Source organism: Diceros bicornis, chromosome 26, assembly GCF_020826845.1.
Source record: "Diceros bicornis minor isolate mBicDic1 chromosome 26, mDicBic1.mat.cur, whole genome shotgun sequence".
Classification (NCBI taxonomy): Eukaryota; Metazoa; Chordata; class Mammalia; order Perissodactyla; family Rhinocerotidae; genus Diceros; species Diceros bicornis.
The window spans coordinates 9,422,464-9,447,482 of NC_080765.1; the positions used below are offsets into that span (position 1 = coordinate 9,422,464).

At 38.0% G+C, this 25,019-nt stretch overlaps 1 protein-coding gene across 3 annotated transcripts in view; it reads left to right on the plus strand.

Annotated features, from left to right (window-relative positions):
• Positions 1-478: 478 nt before the first annotated feature.
• RNF216 (ring finger protein 216) overlaps positions 479-25,019 on the plus strand; it is a 168,293-nt gene continuing 143,752 nt past the window's right edge. For 2 of the 3 annotated variants that reach the window (XM_058569334.1, XM_058569336.1), the window contains exons 1-3: positions 479-593; positions 17,154-17,284; positions 23,196-23,329. In XM_058569334.1, the coding sequence (XP_058425317.1) occupies positions 17,218-17,284; positions 23,196-23,329 (201 nt within the window). In that variant the 5' untranslated portion in view covers positions 479-593; positions 17,154-17,217. Of the gene's footprint in view, positions 594-17,153; positions 17,285-20,430; positions 20,646-23,195; positions 23,330-25,019 lie in introns of those variants that run through there. The other variant, XM_058569335.1, reaches the window with a different exon arrangement.

Here is a 25,019-nt window from a genome sequence, read left to right on the forward strand (position 1 = left end):
GTATTTTAGTTAGTTTGCTAGTTAATTATTGACTTGCCCCCTAAAACATAAGCTTCTTGAGAACAGGGACCCTCTGCACCCTTGTATCCCCAATCCCAGAACAGTGCCTAGCACACAGGAAGCCCTCTGAAAATGTGTGTTGAATGAATGACTTGCCAAAGGCAACGGGTGCAAATAGGTGCACATCCAGTAGATTTCCATGGCCACCTGCCCCCACACCCTTTTCGACACTAGGGAGACAGCGACACCTCAAAGGGTTGAGAGGCTCTCCGTTGCTTTCCCCCTGCCGCCTAGTGGGGGAGTCAAGACTCAGTGGGCGGTGAGAGGGGGATGGAGGAGCCCACCGGCGTCCCTCTCTATGGTCTGACTCCCCAGGCCCCTCCTCCCCAGCACCCGGCGTGCCTCTATGGTTCTTCCTGTCATTAGTCGGGAGGGGGCGCTGTGCGCAGGCGCGAGGTGACGCCGCGGCGGGGCCGGAAGGAGGGCAGCGGCGGCCGCGGCGACGGAGCTGTCGGCGGCCGCTTCTGGTGACTAGGAGTCGCGACGACGGAGACCACCGAGCCCGCCTCACGAACCGGCGAGTTGAGGGGCGAGTAAGTGTCGGCCGCGGGGCCGCCCGGCTCCTCGGCGGGATCTGTGAGGCGAATGGTCTCTCCGCCTCCATTCGCCCGGGGTGGGGGCGGGGGCCTCGCCTTGAGGGGCGGCGGGGCCGCGGGCCCGGGGGCGCGGGTCTGGCCCGGCGGCGGCCGAACGCGAGCCGGCCCGGGGCCGAGCGGGGGCCGCCGAGCGCCGGGGCTGCCCGAGCAGCGGGGCCGGTGGCGAGGCGGGAGCGACGAAGGCGCAGGCGGCCGGCGGACCCTCCCGCCGCTCCCGTCACTTCGGGAAGTTTTGCGGGCTGGCCGGTCGGCCTGCTGCGCGGCGGCGAAAGCGCCGAAAGCCCGAGAGTCCTCGGCGGCACCTCGCGGGAGGCGGCGTCTGAGGAGCCGAGCGCGGCTCGGAGCCGCGGGGGGTGATGCTCTGTGAGTTTGAACTCCGGCCGGGGCGGGCCCCACCCCCGCGGCTCAGCCCTGGAGGAGTGTCTTCCCGGGAGAGCCGGCGACTCCCCCCAGACTCGTGAGGACTCTGTGAGTGTGTGGACACTGCGCGCGGAGAACGTGAACCCGACTCTTGCGCCCGGAGCCCTGGCGGCGGACGATCCCGACGCTCCCGCGGCGCGTGTAGCCCGAATACTGCAGAACGATTGTCAAAACTTTACTCCTTCCGTCTGGTGACCAACCTCACCGAGTGCCTGCGGGGTCCCGGTGACGTTTCCAGGGCCAGACTTCCCATGTAAACCAGCCAGGGTCCGATAACGCGAGTGCATGGTGATAAGTGCCTCGGTAGGGCTCGTTCTCGGCCTTTTGCTAATGCAAAGAGAAGATGACTTACCTCTGCTGGGAGAGGACAAGGAATATTTTAGGACAGACCTCGATCTAAGACCGCTAAGAAATGGCTTTGCTTTGCTTTTTTGTATAAGTAAGTAATTGTGGCTGAGAGTAGGGAGTGGTTGAACTTGAAGAAATGGCTAGAGAGCCTGGGGCCAGATTTTGGACCTCTGTGTAAATCTAAACAGTGGCGTTAGATTTTTATCCTGAAGGCTGGCTGCAGCTAGTAGAGAAGCCCTGCAGCCCGTATGGAGAAATCTAATAAAGGAAGATGAGATACGAGTCAGGGAGACTGAAAGTTTATGAAATAGGTTAGATGAGAGAGCATGTGTTTGCTAACTGTGATAACTCCCGTTTAATGAGTGTTTACTATATTCTAGGCTGTGTTAGGGTCTTTACAGACGTCATAACTAATTCTCACACCTGATAATGTTATTATTTTATCTTCATTGTTAACAATAATAGGACACAGCATAGGCTATGTGCCAGGCACTGTTCTAAGATTTACCATGTATTAACTCTTTTAATCCTCAATGACGTAGATTCTGTTATTATCCTTATTTTAAAAAGGAAGAAAATGAATGTGCTGAAAAGGAACTTATCTGGTTACAGAGCTTATAAGGGTCAGAGCTGGAACTTGAACTCAGTTTGGTTCTCGAGTTCAAGCTCCTAATTTTCCTTCTGTACATACTGTGAATGATATTTATTCAGAAAGTTTTTCTGGAGGGGCCGGCCCCGTGGCCTAGTGGTTAAGTTCGTGGAGCTCCGCTTTGGCGGCCCGGTTCCGTTCCGGGCGCAGGCTTACACCACTCGTGGGCGGCCATGTTGTGGCGGCGTCGCACGTACAAAATAGAGGAAGATGGCACAAATGTCAACTCAGGGCGAAATCTTCCTTGGCAAAAAAAAAAAAAGTTCTTTTGGGGTATCTGCTTTGTGTCAGGCAGTGTGCTGTGTCCTCGGGCTATAGGAAGGAAGATGATGTAGGATCCTACTTTCTTGGAACTTGTTTTAGCAGAGAAGATGGATATTAAACATAGTTTCCTAAATAATTATGATGATTATTGTGGTACTTGGAAGAAGTGAGAGTTGTGTGAATGAACACTGGGGATAGTCAGGAAAGGTTTTTCTCTGAGGAAGTGACATTTAAGGTGAAGAACTGAAGGATGAATAGAGTTAATTTGGTCAGAGAGAGGCAGTGAAGAAGAGTAATGCAGCCAGAGAGAAAAGCTTGGAGTGGAAGGAAGGAGCGTGGCGTGTTCTAGGAACTGAGCCGTTGTCAGAGCAGAATGGTGAATGGGGGGAAGAGGTATGAGGTGATGTTAGCTATGTCAGCAAGGGTTATAGGAGGCAGCGTTTTTCAGGCCATGGTAAGGATTTGGGTTCAACCATGATGAAATTTGTGGTGTAAAAAAACTCTCAATGCTGTATGAAGATACGTCAGAGGGTAGAACCTGCAGACAGTATGGGGATAGAACGGACAGGGTGTCATGAGTTCACAAAGGATTTAGCTCTAAAAAGACGTTTGAAAACATTGATTTTCCCCCTTGTGGATGAGGGTGTGCTTATTTATCTGTCCCAGTTTCTGAACCAATTTTCAGCTGAGAGTTGAGGAAAATCTTGATGTTACGTATTCAGCTCTTTAGCCCACTCACTGAAGATTGTGAATTTAATTTTTGGTTTAGAACTTTTCCTATTGTAGAAAGACACTGATAACAGGATTTTTAGAGCTCTTTTAAACTCTGCTTAAACTCCAGACTAATTGTTTGCATAATTATATCTGTAATTATGGGTGCTATTTTACCTGAGTTATTTCCTTTTGTCTATATATTAAAATTAATACGCATTTTCTTATTCTGAACTCATCACCTGCCTTGTTCTTTCATAGTAGTATCACCATCCTCCAGTCACCTGATCTGCTGTCAGATGTCTTCTACAGTCTGTCTTACACATTGCAGCTAGCTTGACTCTTCATTGGGTTGCTTCTCATTGGTTAGAAAATAAAAATTTGAGCTCTGCTTCAGTAACCTGTTGGTGCATAGCAAACCACCCCCAAACTTAATGACTTAAAACAACAGTTTTATTTGTTGACAGTTTTGTAAGTCAGAAGGTTAGGAAGGGCTCACCTAGGCCATTTTTTTTCTGGTCCACAGGCTGTCAGCTGAGTTGGCTGAGACTGGAGAATCCACTTCCAAAATGGCTTCTTCACTCGCAAGCCTTGTCGGAGACTGCTGGAAGGTTGGGCTCAGCTGCCCTTTCCCTCTCCATGTAGTGTTAGAGCTTTCCATGTGATCTCTCCAGCAGCGCAGTCAGTCTTGTATGTGGTCAGCTGGGCCGCCTAGGTGGAAGCTGCTGTTCTCTCAAAGGCTAAGCCTGGAACTGGGACAGCATTCAATTTAGCTTGAATACTGCTGTCTCCACTAAGCCTTCCCTGACTACCTGCCCTTCTCCAACTGGAATAGTCTCTTTATTGTGTTAATGACTTTATACTTTGTAGTATACTTAATTGTGTGCATATTTTCTCTCAGTAAGTTCTTTGAGGCAAGATCCATGTTGGATTTTCTTTGTATTCCCCATGGTGCATAACACAAATTCTTTACACCACGTAGCAAACCCACAGTAGTATTTGTTGAATTCTTTTAATGTATTTTAATTTTAAATATCAATGTAAATAATACCAATTTAGCATAGAAAAATTAGAAAATGTAAGGAAGCAAAAAATAAAACTACCTTAAGATTACTACTTAAAAATAACCATTATTTTTGTTGGGTTGATTTAAGATGATTAAATACTAGTACAGGCTTACAAAGAGTGGATATCCAAATAATGGCTAAGATGAGAAGCTAATATTTGAATGAAAAGCAATAATCATTTATAGACACTTAAAAAAATATGCTAGAAAGAGTTGTTGTAGGGGGCTGGTATGACAGGGGCATGTCACCTTCTCCCAGCCTATCCCTGGCTCTGCTTTGCCCACCTTTCCCTGGAATGTTCAAAGAGATTAACTCATTAAATTTGAAACACCTTTTATTACCCCAAAACTCGTGTTGCAGAAATGACAGGCATATTTATATAGAGATTACTCTAGAAAGCAGGAACACTACAAAACCCCAGCCATGCGGTATTATATTAGGAGCATGTGAAAGGAAACAAGGAGAAGCAACACAGAGTACAAGAATGAGAAGAAAATGATATGTTAGAGATAAACCCAAGGACTCTGGTTACGAGGAAGCAAAGATGCAATTTTGAAATCAGAAAATCTCGAGAGAACCATGGCCGATTCTCATTTCTTTTCTGACTTCCTTTGTTTTCCAAATTTTCTGTAATCCTGATTGTTGTCACTTAAGCCGTGTTACCTGACTCTAGTTGTATATGGCTGTGATGAACAGCCCAGTCTCTGACAAAGGAAGATGTTTTTGGAGCCACTCATTCATTCAGTAACTGTGTTAGACACTGGAAAGACAGCTATGAATAAGACATAGTCAAGGGCATATGGAGAAAACAATTAAAATATGAACTCTCTCTCATCATGTATTGATTCATCCATGCAAGGAGGAAAAAGGGATTAAAAAAATCAGTAGGACAATTGTAGGAGGTGGAAGAGAACATAGAACTGTCATCCAATTTTCTTAAATTTTTACAATATAGTACTATTACATAAGATTCTCCACAGAGTTAATGAAGTGGCGAAATATGTGCTAATTTTTGGTTTTAATTTGGAAGCATTAAGCCATATATTTGACGTAGAGTGTAGTCATAAAATGTACATATGATAGTTTTTATAATAAAAAGAAGAGGCAAGAACTGAAATATTCTTTCTTGGGTGGCATTGCCTGTTTCTGGACTCTGCTTTTAACTATTTTCTTCAGCTGTCTGATCAAGAAGTGAAGACTTATATAGAGCTTTTTGCTACTTCCAGAGGGAAAATGAAGTTTCTTATAGAAGGAAGTAAAAGTTTTACTGCGAATAGTTATCATACTAGCAAAAAAGTGACTTGAAAAGGAAAGTAAAGCTCCCTTCCCCCGAGTGTGGCTGTATTATCAACTCTTATTATTATTAATAAACATTGTGCATCTATTGTGTTCTTGTGATAACAAAGCTCCTGTTTTAATGACATTTACCATATACAAAGTGGTTTCTCATATTTAGTTGAATCTTCAACACAGCCTTACAAGGTAAGAGGAATAGCTATTTCGATTTCACAGGTAATAATAATAGTCATACTGTGACACTTGCTGCTATGTGCCAGGCACTATGCTGAACACTTTATATATGTTTAATTCAATTAATTTTAAAATAACCATTTCTCATTTTATAGATGAAGATACTAGGCACAAGAGATAAAGTGATTTATGCAGAGTCACTGATTCAGTGACTGGTGAAACCAGGGTTCATACTTAGCTAGTTTGATCTAAAGTCCAGAAGAAAGGACTGAATGTCAGAGAGTTGAATGACCTTTACAGAAAAGCTAGTCAGGAGTAGAAATTCCATCATCAGACTCCTTTTCTCACTGCAGTTTGGGGCCACTGTGTGTGCCACTCATGAGGAATCTTGCTTTTAAAGCACCGCTAGTAATCTGCTTAACTACAAGCTTGACATTCTAAATTAGATGTAAAATGAATCACATTTCCCTTTGATTTTCAGTGTAAAATGGAAGGAATCTAGATGTAAAAGAAGAAATAAGAAGGGCCGGCCCAGTGGCTTAGCGGTTAAGTGCGCACACCCCGCTGCTGGCGGCCCGGGTTCGGATCCCGGGCGCGCACCAACGCACCGCTTCTCCGGCCATGCTGACGTCGTGTCCCACATACAGCAACTGGAAGGATGTGCAGCTATGACATACAACTATCTACTGGAGCTTTGGGGGGAAAAATAAATAAATAAAATTTAAAAAAAAAAAAAGAAATAAGAAACTTGGCTATTGGAATTGTGTTCAGAATACTTTTTAAAATCATTATTTGAAAGAAAAGTAAAGTACTTGATTAGATGCAGTTCAAATTTGACACCGCAGCTCTTTCCTTTATACCATGCTATTTATAAATAACATCATTATTGTTATTTCAAGTGAGAGACCCAAACTTAGACTTTGATTTGTAAATTTTAAAAATTGAGATACCTTTGTCCAGTTATAGATACCAGAAAGTTCTGTTTTAAATCTTTTCTTTTTTTTTTTTTTGGTGAGGAAGATCAGCCCTAAGCTAACATCCATGCCAATCCTCCTCTTTTTGCTGAGAAAGACTGGCCCTGAGCTAACATCTATTGCCAATCCTCCTCCTTTTTTTTTTTTTTCCTTTTTTCTCCCCAAAGCCCCAGTAGATAGTTGTATGTCATAGTTGCACATCCTTCTAGTTGCTGTATGTGGGACGCTGCCTCAGCATGGCCCGACAAGCGGTGCGTCAGTGCGCGCCCAGGATCCGAACCTGGGCCACCAGTAGCGGAGTGCACGCACTCAAACGCTAAGCCGTGGGGGCGGCCCCTGTTGTAAATCTTAAACATAGTCTTGATATATAAACTTTGTATTCTGATATGCTGTATGCTAAACAGCTGGAAAAATGCTGTTATTATTAGACTACTAACTCTTGGGAGACATCATTTAATGAGAAGCCAGGGTCTGGGGCTTGCCTCCTCTGAAGCACATGATTTCTTTCAAGAAGGCAAAGAAAATTGAGATTTTCTTAGAGAGGAAGAACAGTGTTGAGTGGGTAGGTTACAGATAGGATCTTGGAACTAAAAAGGCCCCGTAGCAGTTATAATTATCCCCCTTTGGTTCTTATTTATTGATTTTCATTCTTCTGATTTTCATCAAAGTAAAGCAGGAAAATGGTTCAAAAATCAGACTACAGAAAGACTTTAATTAAAAGCAATAATCCTCTCTTCCTGATCTCCAACTGCTGTTTCACAGGGGCAAGCACTTTTTTTTTCTAATAACGACTTTTTTCCCCTGATTTTTCATTGTGAAATACAGTACATACCAAGAAGTTTCACCTCAAACAACTGAGTTTGTGCCTTTCCCTAAATTTTGTGTAAACAGAATCATTCAATATATATTCTTTTATGTCTGGATTCCTTCACTCAGTCCTTCACTTAGTCGTTATGTTTTAAGATCCATCTATGTTGTGTGTGATTGTTAATGGCTTCATTTTTGTTGCTGTATAGGTTTTAATTGTATGAACGTACCACAGTGTATTTGTCTTTTCCATCATTGATGTGAGTCCTCAATGTTTGGCTCCCAGCAAACTGCTGCTGTGAACATTGTTGTGCATAGACCTGGTGCATATAAGCATATGTTTCTATAATATAGATTTCTAGCAGTGGATTGTTGGGTCTTAGGGGATTTGTATCTTCCACTATAATTGATAAAGTATCAAGCTTCTTTTGCAAAGTTGTAGTACCAGTTTACTCTTCACCTGTAGTATATGACAGTCCCCATTACTCCAGATTCTCAATAACACTGATCATCAGTTTTCAGACTTGCAGCAATTCTATGAGTATGTAATAGCTCATGAGTTCTTTACCCTTTCGAAATAAAATAGTATATAAAACCACATAAAGCAAATATATAGCTCAATGAATGACTATAAGGCGCCTGTATCCCCTACCCAGGTCAAGAAGTAGACCATCCCCGAGCCCCCTCCATCCCCATGCCACCTCCATGTATTCTGTCCTATTCATAACTCATTCCTTCCCCCCTAAAATTAACCGTTAGTCTGACTTTTATGATCGTTTTCTTGTATTTCTTTATGTTTTATCACCCAAGAGTACATCCCTAGATGCTATAGTTTAATCTCACCTATTTAAAAAACTTGATACATCCTTTAAATCTAAGGTTTCTCTTCCATTCCTTTCTTTTTCCTTATAGTCTATCTGTTGTTGAACCTGAACTATTTGACCTCTAGTTTCCCAGAGCCTAGGTAAGTGTTTGTCAGACTTGAAAAAAAATTGTCATTCCCAGCTGTATATTTTTAGAAAAATATATTTTTATATATTTTATATTTTTATATATTTTTTCCTAGTTCTCCCCCATTAAATACTAAGGAAAAGGTTTTGCTGGGTGGGATTGAATTTTGGAGTGTCACAAACCACTGTAATATCTAAGATCTTTTCACCCCCTTGTGAAACCGCCCCCGTTGAGATTTGCATACTTATGGTACAATTCAAAAATTTCATTTTTCCTCTAGCCTCTATTCTAAAATTTTGACTGGGTCCAGATTCTTGACCAAACTCTGGTTCAATCTCTTTGGCAAGACTATGGATAGTGTTCTTTTCTCAGAAGTCACTTGTGTCTTATTGTCTCTATGATGTTAGCAGCCAATGATAATTCAGTGTCTAGATCCAGTAATTCATTGAGGATTGCAAAATGATGATATTGTAATTAAATTTTTAAAATTGATATTAATTAGAATATTTTTGTAAATAAACCATTTTCTCATTTACTGTTGGGTCATCCAGTCACATAGGAAAGGCAAGAAGGATGCCTGATTATTCGCCTTTATTTTACCAATTTTAAAGATAATGTCTTGGTTGACTATCATCCTTTTTTAAATGACCTTTTTTGAAAAAAAATTATGAACACTTACATTTATACATTTTCTTAAGAGAGTCATGCCATATCAATCAATATCTTTATTGAAGCTCAAAATGTCTCATCTTTGGCCAATGGGAGCCTCTTTAGGAGTTTTTTTCTGAGTTATTCTGACAGGACTCAGTCTTTGATAGCTTCTTTGATATCTGATAAGACAGGATGTTCCAGGCTCATTTTTGTATGGTTCCTGCCCCAGACTTGGAATTAGTAATTTGTCCCAAAAGCCCTGGTTTCTTTTGGGGAGAAATAGTATTCCAAGACCATAATCTAGGTACTATGGACATTCATTGCTATAAGTAGATCATTGTTTTCAGGACTTTTTTTTTATGGACAGAACTAAAATATTTTATGAGTTCATAATATTTATAATTCAAATTTAGAACTATACCGATTTTACTTAACTTACTTTACTTCTATGTTATAAGTGTAATTCCTTTTTTCACCGCTAAGAATGTTGATTCTGAAGGACACAGGGATTGATAGAATATTCCATAACTGTTCATTTGTTTTGACCCGTTACACACACAAAAGTGTCAGAATAAAAGAATGTCACAACAGATATTACTGTAAACAACTTTAAAATTTTGCATCTGTTTTCTCTCCCCATAATTTTTATGATTATACTATATCATTTAATTTTAGTTCTCATTTGATCTTAGTACTACAAGTAACTATATATTTAATGTTTACCACCAGTCTTTTGTGTCAGTGTCTGTAGTCATTTCAATTGCCTGAAGCTCCTTTTTCTCTTGATTCCCCAGGAAGGGCTTGTAGAAACAGTATTCCATAAGTTCTTATATGTTGATATGTTTCCTTGTGCACCTTTTCCTTAATTTGCTGGAGCCAGCCCTGGTGGCCTAGCGGTTGAAGTTCAGTGCGCTCTGCTTCAGCGGCCCAGGTTCAGTTCCCAGGCACAGAACCACACCACTTGTCTGTCAGTAGCCATGCTGTGGCAGTGGCTCATGTAGAAGAACCAGAAGAACTTACAACTATACACAACTATGTACTGGGACTTGGGCGGGGAAAGGAAGAAAAAAGGGGGAAGAGTGGGCAACAGGTGTTAGCTTAGGGCGAATCTTCTCCTGCAAAAAAAAAAAAAATTTACTGGATATAAAATCTCTGGCTCACATTTTTTTAAAGTATCTTATTCCATTTTCTAATGGCATAAAGCATCACCATCAAAGTCTTAATAATCTAATTTTCTTTCTTTTATAAGTCTCAAGCCCAAGTGCTAAAGCATCTTTTTCTTTAAAGTCCAGTAATTTTGCTAGAATGTGTCTTGGTAGTTGTCCTTCTGGGTTTTTCTTAGGTGTGTACTGTATTCTTTTGAAATGTAGCTTTAACATTTTTATTTTAGGTAAGTTTTTTTTTCAGTTACAATTTTAGTATTCTCTTCCCTTTTGATTTATTCAGTAGCTCCTTTTGTCTGTTTTGCTAGGTCATCTTTGTCTTGAATGTTCCTTTATCTCCTTATTTTTCTATTTTAGAATTTTCTCCTTTCACCTTTTACTTCTAAAGCAGTATGTGTTGTGTTTATTCGCACTTGTGTTCCTTCTAATTTAGTCCTCATTCTTGAAACATTTTTTTCTTTTATTTCTATTTCTTTCCTGAAATCTATCACTCCATTTCTGAGTTTTTCTAGTTCTGATTTGTGTTATTTTATGTCTTGTATTATTTCCTTAATGTCCTTTAGTTTGTTATATCTTCCTGGCATGTTTTCATTATTTACAAGAATATTGTTTTGCTTCTTGTTTTTTTTATAACTTTATATGAGATTTGACATCAATTCTTTTCTTTGCTTATTTTTAATGAAATTAGTTATCTTAGACTTTTAGAAGAAGGTGTAGTTTAAGATACTTTTCCTGACTTCACAGAGCTTCCTGCGGTGTTCAAAATATGGCAGCTTGATTTTTGAAATTTCCTGCCTCTGTTCTTCTCTATTTTTATCTGTACCTGCCTTCTCTTTCCTTTGTCTCTGTTGTCTCTATCTTACTCAATTTAACTCTATTCCCAGCATTTTCTTCTCATTGTAGGGTCATGTCCTGCAAGGGAGCCCTGGTCAGTTTCAGAACTTCATGAGTCCTCTTTCAGATCTTACAGTGGACTCCTTGCATCTGCCCACTGTTGAATTGAGCAAAACCCCTTCAATAGTGTTAGTTGCTGTCTCAGGTTGGCCTCTGTGCTTTCCAATGAATACCTGTCGGTTATTCGGAGATTATCCTATTCTCAGATCCCAACAGTACCCTGTGCTTTGTGAGTCACAAACATTGATAATTCAGAGATCATGTGGCTCTTAGTGGTTTGTCCTCACCTGGTTGTATTTTGGAGTTCATGGAGGTCCTTGTCTGTGTTTTTTTGTAACCATGGAATTTCTTCTGTTTTTATGTGAGAATTTGGAGAGGTTCAAAAACTATGATGCTGCCGTTACTGCCATCTTCCCAGAATTTCCTTGTGGTTTTAGTTTGCATTCCTCTGAGGTCTCATAACTTGGGCATTTTTAAAAATTTGTTTATTTGCCTTTTGGGTTTCCTCAAGGCACTCAGCATTGTGAGTTCAAATCTTTGAGCCCATTTTTCCCTTAAAAATTGTCTGATTTTTTTTTTTAATTAACATGTAAGAGTTCTTTATATTTTTTGGATAGGACTCCTTTGTTAGTTATATGTATTGTAAATTTCTTGTCCCAGTGGTTTGCCTTTTCACTCTTTCTTTCTTTAGTGAATAGAAGTTTTTTTGTTTTTATGTACAATATTTCAATTTTTTCTTTTTGGGTAGTACTTTTTGTATCCTGCTTAAGGTATCTTTCCCTATCTCAAGTTTGTGAAGATATTTTCTTCTGTTATCTTCTAGAATCTTTAGTATTTTACCTTTCCATTTAAATCAAGAGTTTACTGGGCTGGCCTGGTGGTGTAGTGGTTAAGTTCATGCACTCCGTTTTGGTGGCCCGAGGTTTGCAGGTTCGGATCCTGGGTGCAGACCTATTCACCACTCATTAAGCCATGCTGTGGTGGCATCCCATATACAAAAAGTAGAGGAAGATTGACACAGATGTTAGCTCAGGGACCATCTTCCTCAAGCGAAAAAAAAAAAGAGGAAGATTGGCAACAGATCTTAGCTCAGGGACAATCTTCCTCACAAAAAACAAACAAACAAAAAAATAAATCAGGAGTTCACCTAAAGTTGTTTTTATTTAAGGCGTGAGGTCTAGTTCCTTGCTCTTCCTGCCCTGCCCTTCCCAAAATATAGCTTTCTAGTACAGCATCATATAGTGAAAAAAAGAATCATGGTTTTTCCACTGCGCTGCAACGCCACTTTTGTCATAAATCTAATGTCCGTGTATGAGTGAATCTGTTTCTGGACTCTCTTTATTGGTCTTGTTTTCTCTTCTTTTGCCAGTACCACATTGTCTTAATTACTGTAGCTTTATAATAATAAGACTTACCATCTTTTGTTTATCTTTATGAAAGCCTTGGTTACTCTTGGCTCTTTGCATTTTCCTGTAAATTTTAGAGTCAGCTAGTATATATCCATTTTAAAAATAGGATTAAAGCTATGTTAAATCTATAGATCAATTTGGGGAGAATTGATATCTTTACAAAATTGTTTTCCAGCCCACGAATGGGCTATGTCTCCATTTATTTGGTCTTTTTAGTTTCTCTCAGAGATGTTTTACAATTTTCTGTGTAGAGGTCTTGCACATCTTTCTTTGCATTTATTCCTTGGTATTTGATGGTTTTTGATGCTATTCTAAATAATATACTTTTAAATACCATTTTCTAATTGTTTCTTACTAGTATAGTGTTCATTTTTGTATATTGACTTTTTATCCAGAGACTTTTTCATTCATTCATTCATTTATTCATTCCAGTGATATCTCTGTATAGTTACATATACAAGTATACATAATTTTGTTCTCCTGTTATCCTCCAGAATTTTTATTGCTTTATGTTTCATTGGTAATCCATCTGGAATTGATGTTTATGTGTGTAGGAATGGATCAAGATTCATTTTTTCCCGTATAGATAGATATTCACTTGACTTCACAATGTTTATTGAAAAGACCGTTCTTTCCACTGCATTGCAATAGCACCTTTGTTTTTATGTGGGTGACCAAATGTATGTGAGTCTGTTTCTGAGCCCTCTATTCTATTTTTCTGTCTGTCTTTGCATCAATACTACAGTCTTCTGCAAATAATGCAACTTTTATTTCTTCCCTTCAACCTGGTATTTTATTTCTCTTTATTGTCCTGCTCTACTTGGTACAACCTCCAGTATAGGATTGACAAGAAGTGGTGAGAACTCTCCTCAGTTTCAGACAGAAAGCTCTTCATTGTTTCACTATTAGATGTGTGGTTTGCTCCAGTGTTTTTGTAATGCCTTTAATTAAGTGAAGGAAGTTCCCTTTAATTAAGTAAAGGAAGTTCCCTTCTAGTACTAGTTTGCTAAGAAATTTTAGTCATGAACAGGTGTTGAATTTAACGCTTTTATTTTCATCTACTATGATGATTCTGTAGTTTATCTCCTTTATTCTAGTAATGTAAGTTACATGGCTTTGGTTATGGTTTTTGCAACTGTGTTCATGAGAGAGACCAGTCTTTCTTGTAATGCTCTTATAGGCTTTTAGTATCAAAATTATTCTGGCCTCATAAAATGATTTCAGAAATAATGTTTGTTCTTTTTCTATTCTCTGAAAATTTTTGTAGTATGAGATACATTTCTTCCTCAAATGTTTAGAAGACTTTACTGGGGAAGTTTTCTGGCTTGCAGTATTCTTTGTGGGAAGGTTATTAATTACTGATTTAATATCTTTATTTGATAAATTTATTCAGATTTAAATTTTTCTTCGTTCATTGTGGAAAGTTGTGTCTCAAGGAATTTATCCATTTCATCCAAAATTTCAAATTAATTGGTACAAAGTTATTCATAATATTCTCCTTATATCGTAGACTCTGTAGTGATGTCTTCTTTTACATTCCTGATAACGGTAATTTGTGTTTTTCTTTTTTCCTTAATCAATCTTGATAGAGGTTTATCAATCTTTTTAAAGAACCAGCTTTTTACTTGGACTTTTCTCAATTGTATGTTTGCAGTCTTTTGTTGATTTCTGCTCATATGATTTTCTTATGTCTCCTTTTTCTGGGTTTAATTTACTGCTCTTTTTCTAGCTTCTTGAGATCAAAGCTTAGATCATTGATTTTTTTGGTCATTTTTCTTCTCTAAAATAGGCATTTGGATCTGTAAATTGCTGTCTAAGCACTGCTTTAACTCCATCCCACAAATTTTGATATGTTTTGTTTTCATTATCTTTCAGTTCATTCAGTCAAAATAGTTTCTAATTTTCAATGTAATTTCTTCTTTAACCCATGGGTTGTTTAGGTTGCTTAATTTCCAATATTTAGAAATTTCCTAGTTATCTTTCTTTGACTGACTCTTGTCAGATAGCATATGCTGTATGGTTTCAAGCCTGCAGAATTTGTTGAGGCTGGCTTTATGGCTCAGCAAATTGACTGTTTTATAAATGTTCCTTGTATAGTTGAAAAGAATGTGTTTTCTGCAGTTGTTGGGTGGAGTGGTCTGTAAATGTCAATCACGTCAGGCTGTTTGATAGTGCTATTCAGGTCTTTTATCCAGCTGTAAGTGTGGATTTGTTTATTCCCTGAAGATCTGTCAATTTAAGCTATATATATTTTGAAGCTGTGTTATTAGAGTCATACAAATTTAGGATTGTTAATCTCCTGTGAGTTGACTCTGTTATCTGGATGAAATCTCCCTACTTATCTCTAACAGTACTTCTTTGTTTTTTTAAAATATTTATTTATTTATTTTTGTGAAATTTTTGTTGTACATTATTGTTTGTCAGTCACCATATAAATGCATCCCCCCACCCCTTGTGCACACTCCCCACCCCGCCTTGCTCCTGGTAACCACCCAACAGTTCTATCTGTCCGTGTGTTGGTTTATCTTCCACATATGAGTGAACTCATGCAGTGTTTGTCTTTCTCTTTGTGGCTTATTTCGCTTAACATAATACCCTCCAGGTCCATCCATGTTGTTGCAAATGAGACGATTTTGTCTTTTTTTTATGGCTGAGTGGTATTCCATGGTATATATATACCACATCTTCTTTATGCGGTCATCAGTCAAGGGAAATTTGGGATGCTTCCATGTCTTGGCTATAGTGAATAATGCTGCGATGAACATAGGGGTGCATAAGCTTCTTTGGATTAACAGTACTTCTTATAATGTCTGTTTTGTCTAACACTAATATACCCATACAATTTTTTTTTTGGTGAGGAAGATTGGCCGTGAGCTAACATCTGTTGCTAGTCTTCCTCTTTTTGCTGAGGAAGATTGGCCCTGGGCTAACATCTGTGCCCATGGTGCTCTGTTTTGTATATGGGATGCCACCACAGCAAGACTTGACAAGTGGTGCGTAGGTCTACACCCAGAATCCGAACCTGCGAATCCCAGGCCGCCAAAGTGGAGCACGAGAATGTAACCACTATGCCACCGGGCCAGCCCTTATTCATACAATTTTTTATGGGTTTTCTTGTACCAAAAAAAAAAAAAAAAAAAGGAAAAGATAAAATAGTTGAAAAGAGAATTGGAATTTATTTTTAAAAAATCAGAGGAACATTTTATAACAGAAAAATACAGTATCTGAAATTAAGAACTTATGAGATGGGTTGTTAATGTTCGATGTATTGCTTTCCATCCTTTTGCTTTAAACCTTTCAGTTTTCTTGTACTTAGAGTTTTTGTCTTGTAAAACAACACTTAGTTTGGTTTTATCCATTCTGATAATCTTTGTCTTTTAATTGGAGTTGTCTGTGTAATATAATTTCTGATATAATTGAGTTTTTTTAAAGTTGTACAGCATAATGACTTATATTTATTGTGAAATGATTATCACAAGTTTAGTTAATATCCATCATCTCATATAGATACAAAAGTAAAAAAGAAAAACTGGTTTTTTCCTTGAGATGAGAACTTTTAGAATTTACTCTCTTAGCAACTTTCAAATATACCATACAGCAGTGTTAACTATAGTCTTTATGTTGTAGATTACATTTCCAGTACTTACTTATCTTATAACTGGAAGTTTGTACCTTTTGACCACCTTCATTCAATTCCCCCACCCCCTCCACCTCTGGTAACCACAAATCTGATCTCATTTTCTATGAGTTTTGTTTTTGTTTTTCTAGATTCCACATGTAAGTATTTGTCTTTCTCTGTCTGAATTGTTGCACATAGTGCAATGCCTTCAAGGTCCATCCATGTTGTCACAAATGACAGGATTTCCTTCTTCAGTATTCCATTTTCTTTATCCATTCATCTTGATGGACACTTAGGTTATTTCTGTGTCTTGGCTATTGTACATAATGCTGCAGTGAACATGCGGGTGCAGCTATCTCTTCAGCATAGTGATTTCATTTCCTTTGGATGTATACCCAGAGGTGGAATTGCTGGATCATATGGTGGTTCTATTTTTAATTTTTTGAGAACCCTCCGTACTGTTTTCCATAGTGGCTGCACCAATTTACAGTCCCACCACCAGTGCACAAGGGTTCCCTTTTCTCCACATCCTTGCCACCATTTGTTCTCTCATCTTTCTGATGATAGCCTTTCTAACAGGTGTGAGGTGATATCTCATGGTTTTGATTTGCATTTCCCTGATGATTAGTGATGTTGAGCACTTTTTCATGTACCTGTTAGCCATTTGAATATCTTATTTGGAAAAAAGTCTGTTTAGGTCCTTTGCCCATTTTTTATTTGGATTATTATTATTTTTATTTTTTGCTATTGATTCGTATGAGTTCTTTATATATTCTGGATTTTAACTGCTTATCAGGTATATGATTTACAAATATTTTCTCCTGTAGGTTGTTGTAATTGAGTTTTTAAGCGTACTTGTTTTTTATGTGTCCATCTGTTCTTTGATCCTTTATCCTCTTTTATATGTTCCTTGGTGGTAACTGGTTATTTTTTTATTATTCCATGTTTTTATCCTCGATTAGCTTTTTAGTTATGCATTCTTTTATTTTTGTTTTTAGTGGTGTTTTCACCATAAGCTTAGAATGCTACCTTGATCAGATGTGGGGGAAAGGTTTTGATACTCCCTTATTCTTAATGTTTTTTTTTTCTTTTCTTTTCAGACCCCATGGATAGTCGCCATGTTTAGATATTAGCAAGTGCATATGTTTTTGTCTGCATTTGAAAATGGCAGAGGGAAACAACAATGAAGAGGTAATTCACTTGAACAACTTTCACTGCCACCGGGGACAAGGTAAGTGTTTGTTCTCGCTTTCTCCCTCTCATCATTGTTTTTTCTCTTAGTATTACAGTTCTGTCTTTTTTGAAATGAACCTATTTTGCACCATGTAGAACCCAGAGACATTTCATTTTTAGACCTCAGAACATCAAGTGTAAATGGACTCATTAGACAAGAATTTTGTGTCAAATGGTGATACCTGCTGACATCAATGAAGTTTAAGAATCTTCTATCACAAGTAGATTAGTAAGCTGCTAATTAACAAGCTGAAAAGAGCTGTGCATGTGCAGTCACTGGATCTTAAGAGGTGGGAGTATGGGGATAGTTGATCTTAAGAGCTGGGGTCTTTACAAAGTGGAGGACGATGGGCATGGATGTTAGCCCAGGGCCAGTCTTCCTCAGCAAAAAAAAAGAGGAGGATTGGCAGATGTTAGCACAGGGCTGATCTTCCTCACAAAAAAAAAAAAAGAAGAAGCCTGGAATCTTAAGAGGAGGGAGTATGTGGCAGTTCTCTGTTTTTGAAGGAATAGTGACTGCAAAGGAGCACTTGTTTCTCTGGACCTGTGTGATCTAAAAGTACTAAAGGTGCTGCTAAAACATTTTTACCCCCTCATATGATGCTTAATTTCTTTTTTGCCAGACGATTCTGGTTTAGCCTTACAGGGAATTTTCATTTTGTTTAGCGTTTAAAATTTGGGGGAATTCATTGATTCATAAAGGGAAGGGAACCTACATTTCTGTAATATCCCTAAATGCATATGAAATTTCCTGTCAAATCCTAATTTACATTTATAGCTGGGCTTAAAGAAAAAAAAAATCATGCTGATGAAGAGGAAAAAATAATTTTTTGCAAGTATAAATTCCATGGAAGAGGTTGTACCAGTTTTTTTCCATTGATAATATTTTGTGCTTATGAAGATGATTTTTTTTTCTCTAGCAGAGGGTAAATTATATATATTGGGCTTTCAGAGCATTTAGAATTGAGCAAATTGGGGTCGGCCCGGTGGCACAAGCGGTTAAGTGCACGCACTCCACTGCGGTGGCCCAGGGTTCGCAGGTTCGGATCCCGGGCGTGCACTGACGCACTGCTTGTCAAGCCATGCTGTGGCGGCGTCCCATATAAAGTAGAGGAAGATGGGCATGGATGTTAGCCCAGGGCCAGTCTTCCTCAGCAAAAAGAGGAGGATTGGCAGATGTTAGCTCAGGGCGAATCTTCCTCACAAAAAATAAATTAATTAATTAAATTAAATAAAATTGAGCAAATTTTATTAAGCAAATAAATTGAGAAAAATAGATAAAATTGCTTAAGCTATTCAAGTTATGAGTACCAAGGAAATACTGATATTTTAGAATTTTATTAATAGTGTATTCTGAGTTGGTAGTAATTGTAGCCATAATTTATTGTGATTCATAAAGTTTTAAGTCTTAGCTGTAATTCATATATATGATCGTTTTCAAATTTTCTGAGCATGTATATCAAATTAATGTTGTGCTCATTGTTTTTTAATTGGGTCTTAAATGTACTTAACAGAGTTTCTTTAAGAACAACTAATTCCTTTGGGGAAATTATTGACTTGGGAGGTATATTTTTCTGTTAGACAAGTTTGGTATATTCTGTACCCATTATGAGGATTTTTTTCAGGCATACAGAGTTTTTTTTTTTAATTAGGTGTACAGTATTAATTTTTATTATGCCAACTCCCGTAGATTTAAAAAGTTTAAATTATCTTTATTGAGGTATAATTTGCATATAATAAATGCACACATTTTAAGTTCAGTGAGTTTTGAAAAATGAATACACACGTATAACCACCACCTCAGTCACGATATAGAACATTTCTATCACCCCAGAAAGATTCCTTTATGCCCCCTTGCAGTCAATCCTCACTCCACTCCTGGTGTAAGGAAACCACTGATCTGCTTTTTGTTACTATACGGTTTCGTATAAATGGAACCATACAGTATTTACCTTTGTGCCTGAATTCTTCTGCCCAATATAATTTTTTTGAGATTCATCCATGTTGTATATATCAGTAATTCAATGCTTTAAAATTACTGACTAGTATTCACCTAGAATTCTATACCCAGTGAAAAGAGGCTTAAAAATGAAGGTAAAATAAAGAAACATTAAAAGTACAGGAATGAAAAAAGATATACTATTCAAGTAGTAGCCCAGAAAAAGAACTACATGTCCATATATTATCAGATAAAGTAGACACTCCAAGCAGAGGTATTAATAAAGATTTCATAATTACAAAAGGGACAGTGCACTGGAAAGATAAAACAATTCTAATCTCTGTACACTTAGTAACATGGTGTCAAAATATATAAAGCAAAAAATGATAGAACTAAAAGGAGAAATGGATAAATCTACACTCATAATGGGAGATTTTGACATGTTTCTTTCAATAACTGAGAGAGAGCAAATACATATAAACATTTGTATGAATAGAGAACATTAGAAGAATGCAAATCAACAAACTTGACATAATAGACATATATGGAATACTGCACCCAATGTGTTTACCAAAATTGACCATATTTTGAACCACAAAACAAGTCTCAAGTTTCAGAGGATTGAAATATATAGATTATCTTCTTTAACCACATTGGAATTAAGCCATAAATCAATTATAGAACTATAATTAGAAAATCCCTATATGTGTGGAAAATAGGAACATGCTTCAGAACAACCCATGGTTCAAAGAAGAAATCACAATGAAAATTAGAAAATATTTTGAATTGCATGATAATGAAAATAAATTTATTAAAGCTTACGAGATACATCTAATGACATGTTTTGAAGAAAACTTACAGCCTAAAATGCATATGTTGGATAAGAAGTAAAGCTGGAAAGTTAATAATCTAAACCAGGACTTAACAAACTTAAAGAGCCAGATAGTCACTATTTTAGTCTTGCAGGTCCTGTGGTCTCTGTTGTAACTACTCAGCTGTACCATTGTAGCTTGAAAGCAGCTATAGCTAATATGTAGATAATAGATAGATAATATATATAAATGAATGAGCGTGGCTGTGTTCTAATAAGGACGTGAAGTAACAGGACTATCCTACACTGCTGGTGGGAGTGTTAATTGGTACAATTTGGAAAATTGTTTGACATTGTCTATGAAAATTGAACATATGCTTTCCCTGTAACTCAGCACTTCTGCTCCCAGAATGTACCCAACTGAAATGTGTATACCAAGAGACGTGCACAAGAATGTTCATAACAGCATTATCCAAAATAGCTAAGACTGGAACCAACCCAAATGTCCATCAACAGAAGAATAAATAACTTGTGATATAGTGGATTACATACAACAAAGAGAACTACTGCAGCATGCAGCAACATGGATACATCTCAGACTTGTTATGTGTAAGAAAGCCAGAAACAAAAGAATATATAGTCAAAAACAAGCAAAACTAATCTCTGGAGTTAGGAGGCTACTAATGTTCTAGAAATGTATTTACTGACCTTGTGATGGTCACACAGGTATGGGCCTTTTGTACTAATTCATGGAGTTACACACTTAATTCACAGACTTGGCTCTGTTATACTTTAATTTTTTAAAGTATATTTTTAAAAGCTAGTATGTTTATATATTTGGTTTGTTGGGGAATATCTTGTCAACAAGTGGGCTTCACTGTAAGGTGATAGGTTTCAAACCAACTTTCTCATTGGGTGCCCCAAGGTTGTTGTCTGTAAGTATCCTTGTCTTGGGCCAGTTCTTCCAGAAAGGAGTCTATAATTCCCTGCATATGGAATCTAAGGCTGTCTGCCAGCATTCAGGGAGCCCAGCAGCAGAAGGCAGCTGAGGTCTTTTTCATTATGCTCTTTCAGTGACGCCCCTTTCTTCCCTTGACCACATGCCTGGTGTCTAGTGCCTCTCAGCCCCTGTCTCTTTAGTATGGACCTCCACAGGGTGGGTCTTCTGGGGTGGCTGAGTGAAGAGCTTGGCAAATCCTCTCCTCAAAATCAATGATAAAATTAGACAAAATTGTCCAAATCAACCATTTAAAGACTGGAAATGACCAAAGGCATACAATAATTGAGACCATTTATTCAAGAAAATCTAGGATTCTGCAACATGAATTAGGCCACCTCTGGTTGGCTGCTCCCTCTGCAGGCCATGGGTTTGAGCCTTCTCCGTTCTGCTAGAGCTCTTGCCATCTGTTAATCTGCTATTTTCCAGAATTTTGTTTAAATCTCTTGCCAGCTATTATCTCCTTTTCTCTTCTTTGTGTACTTGAGAGGTTATACTTTTAAGTTCCTTTACTCTCATTTTAGTGGGGGTTTCTGGAGGTAATGGTGATAATTGTTTGGATTCCTTCTGCCGGTTTTAACCGAAGTCCTCTCTGATGTACTTCCCAGGCCCTTTGTTCAGTTTGTTGCTAGATGTATCAGTCTGCCACGTAGGTGGCATTGGACTTGAAATCTTGCGACTTCACTGTGTGTCAAGTACCATAATAAACAAGCATTTTATGTGGGTTTTCTAAATTAGTGCAATTATTTGAACTAGGCATCACTGGTAACCTTTTTTAATGTTGAGGAAATAGAAGCTTAGAGAAGTTAGATGACAGTGTGTCATGTAGCTGGCATGTGGTGGAGCTGAGATTTGAACCGATGCAGTCTGACCTTAGATGCCACAAACTTGCCTGTTTTAAACTGCTATGCCTGGCATCGCCACAGCTCTGTTACAGGAATGAGATGAGAGAATTGGTTTTAGATTGCTTTCCAAATTGTTGGATACCATAAAAATACACTAGGCATTAACCTCGAGAAAGGTGTTAGAGCTTTAATGGAGGAGTTTCAAAATTTGTAATGATAATGCCTCTTTTTTTTTTCCTTGTTTCTTTTGTTTTTTTAAACCCTTTTTACTAGGACTCTTTTTTTTTTTTTTTTTTTTAAGAAAGCTTTATTTATTTATTTTTTATGAGGAGAACCAGCCCTGAGCTAACATCCAATGCCAATCGTACTCTTTTTTGCTGAGGAAGACTGGCCCTGGGCTAACATTCGTGCCCATCTTCCTCTACTTTATATGGGACGCCGCCACAGCATGGCTTGACAAGCAGTGCATCGGTGCGTGCCCGGGATCCGGACCGGCGAACCGCGGGCTGCTGCAGTGGAGCACACGCACTTAACTGCTTGCGCCACCAGGCCGGCCCCTCTACTAGGACTCTTAATCCATTTTCTCTTCATTGTCCATTTTAACCTTTAACATTTCCACGGAACCAGACAGGAAAAGATATCAGTTTATGTTATCCAGTAATTCATATCAAACGTGATCTATCTTCAAACCAATAAAATGAGTTAGGGATCTTGAACAGAATTACTACATCTAGATGGTTATTTTAACTCGAGTTATATTTAAAAGGAAACTAGGAAAGTTAAATTGTTTGCTGTCATAGATGCTAGATGAGTGTTTGACTAAAACACTGAAATATGTTTGCATAAATAATACTTAAGGTTTTTGTCTAAAGTGAGCAAATTTTAATGTTTTAAATATTACATGAAAATTTTACTATTTTTGAGTGAAATTTTTTTCAGACCTATCAATTTGGATAAAACAGTGTTTCATTCCCTGGGAGGAATAGAGATAAGGTGGGAGGCCATGATTTCAGTTCTGTGAAGTTGGCAGTCAAGATTTTATCAACAGATTTCTCCAACCTAGTCTAAGTTGATAATCATGAGCATAGTAATTGTCAGATTTTCTCTAGTGATTCCCAAAACATTATTATTGGCAAAGATCAGCATAGAAACATGGCTCTTAATGCTTTGATGCATGTTCTGCTTGAGGAGACAAGTTAACCAGTAGCCATGAACTTGGCTTTAGGCTTGACCTAAAAAGTCATGCCAAAGTTGAATTAAAGCGCTGAATGTGATTATGCCCACCTCCCAGTAACAGTGTTCTCTGCCTACTTTTAGACTGGATCAGTCTCAGAGATGGACCCATCACCATATCTGACTCCTCTGACGAGGAAGGGGTTCCAATGCTGGTCACCCCAGCTCCTCAGCAACGTGACGAAGAGGACCTGGATGATGATGTCATCTTGACAGAAGTGAGTTTTCTTAAATTTATCATGATGAGGCATTATTGCAACAAGATAGTGCTCTGATTCTTCAGCCACTCAGTGGTGAGCACTGGGGCCTTGGGGTACAGTAGCTGAGAGCATCCCATGTGCTACACAGGTGGTACGCTTTGTTTGCACTTGTTCTGTGTTTCTGAAAACCACGCCCTCTGCACCCTGCCAGATGTCTGCTTAGCCTTAGAAGCCGTGTGTTTTGATCTGTTTCTGGACTTGACTTATGCACTATTGCTGTCTGACTCTACATTTACTAGTCTACACTGTTGTAACTACTACAGCCTTATAATTTATCTTAATATCAGGTAGTGCAAATCTCCCCTTATTTCTCTACATTTTTCAGAATCATCCTGGATATTTTTGTGCTTATATTTTTATAGAAATTTTAAGATCAGCTTTTCTAATTCTGGTAATTATGGTTTGTTTAATTCAAAACAAACCTTATTGTTAGAGTTACAGAACAATTTTTATAATATTGACGCTTTCTAACTAAAACAAGTTTTGTCTTTCCATTTAGTCTAGCCTTCCTTTATATTCCTCAGCCAGAGCATTTTGAATTTTTCTTACTGTAGATCTTAAACATATTTTGTTAAGTTTGTTCCTGGTTATTTATCTTTTCTGTTGCTTTTGAAAATGGCATCTTTTCTTTCATTGTACTTTTTAACCTTTTTTTTTTAATTTGAAAGTCTGTTGGTTTTTATATTAATTTAATAGTCACCTTATTTTTATTGTCTGTAGTCATTTTTCAGTTGACCCTCTTAATTTCTCAAGGGATGGCATCTGATCTGTCAGCAAATAATGATACTTAGTTTCTTCCATTCCAGTTTTTATAGTTAGTCTTTCTCTTGTCTAATTATATTAAGTGATACCTCAAAAATTTTAAGTAATAGTGGTAATAGGAATAAGAAAAATAAGCACCGACATAAACTGTAATATTTTTAAAGCAGAAGAAAAGAATTAATAAACACAAAAGCAGGAACTAATGAGTAAGTTGGTTAAGGTTCTTTGGTAAAAGGAAGAGAAGAAGGGAGGAGGGAAGAATGGTTAGCTCATAAAATTGCTTCACTAAATGTGGTGATGGCTTTTTGCTTGAGATACCATTATTTAAAATTATGTTAAGGAAGTAATCATCTACTTTATTTCAAGTTTTCATTATTAGTGAAGGTAGAATTCTATCCAATTCAATTTCTGCATCTATGGAGATTATCATATGATTTTTCTGCTTTGATCTGGTGATGTGGTAAATATTCTGTCTCTGGATAGACTCCACTTGGTAATGGTATTGTAATGTAATGGTAATGTGCTGTTGGATTCCATTTGCTAAGATTATTTATTTAGGGTTTTCTCTGTAGATTTCATAAGTGAGAATGGCCCGTAGGTATTTATGTGTGCTTGTGCTATCCTTGACAGACTTTTTATAAACATGATTCTGACTTCATGAAAAGAATTTAGAAGTCTTCTTTCCTTTTCTGTGTTCTCATATAATATTTTAAATAACACTGGAGTTACCTGTTCCTTAAAGATTTGGTAGAATTTATCCTAAAGGCATCTGGGCTATTGCTTTTTGTGGAGGACAGTTGTTTGAAAACTGTCTCAGCTTCCTCTGTGGTAGTTGGTACATCTAAATGTTCTTTCACTTTCAGTATCAGTTTTGTTCACTGATATT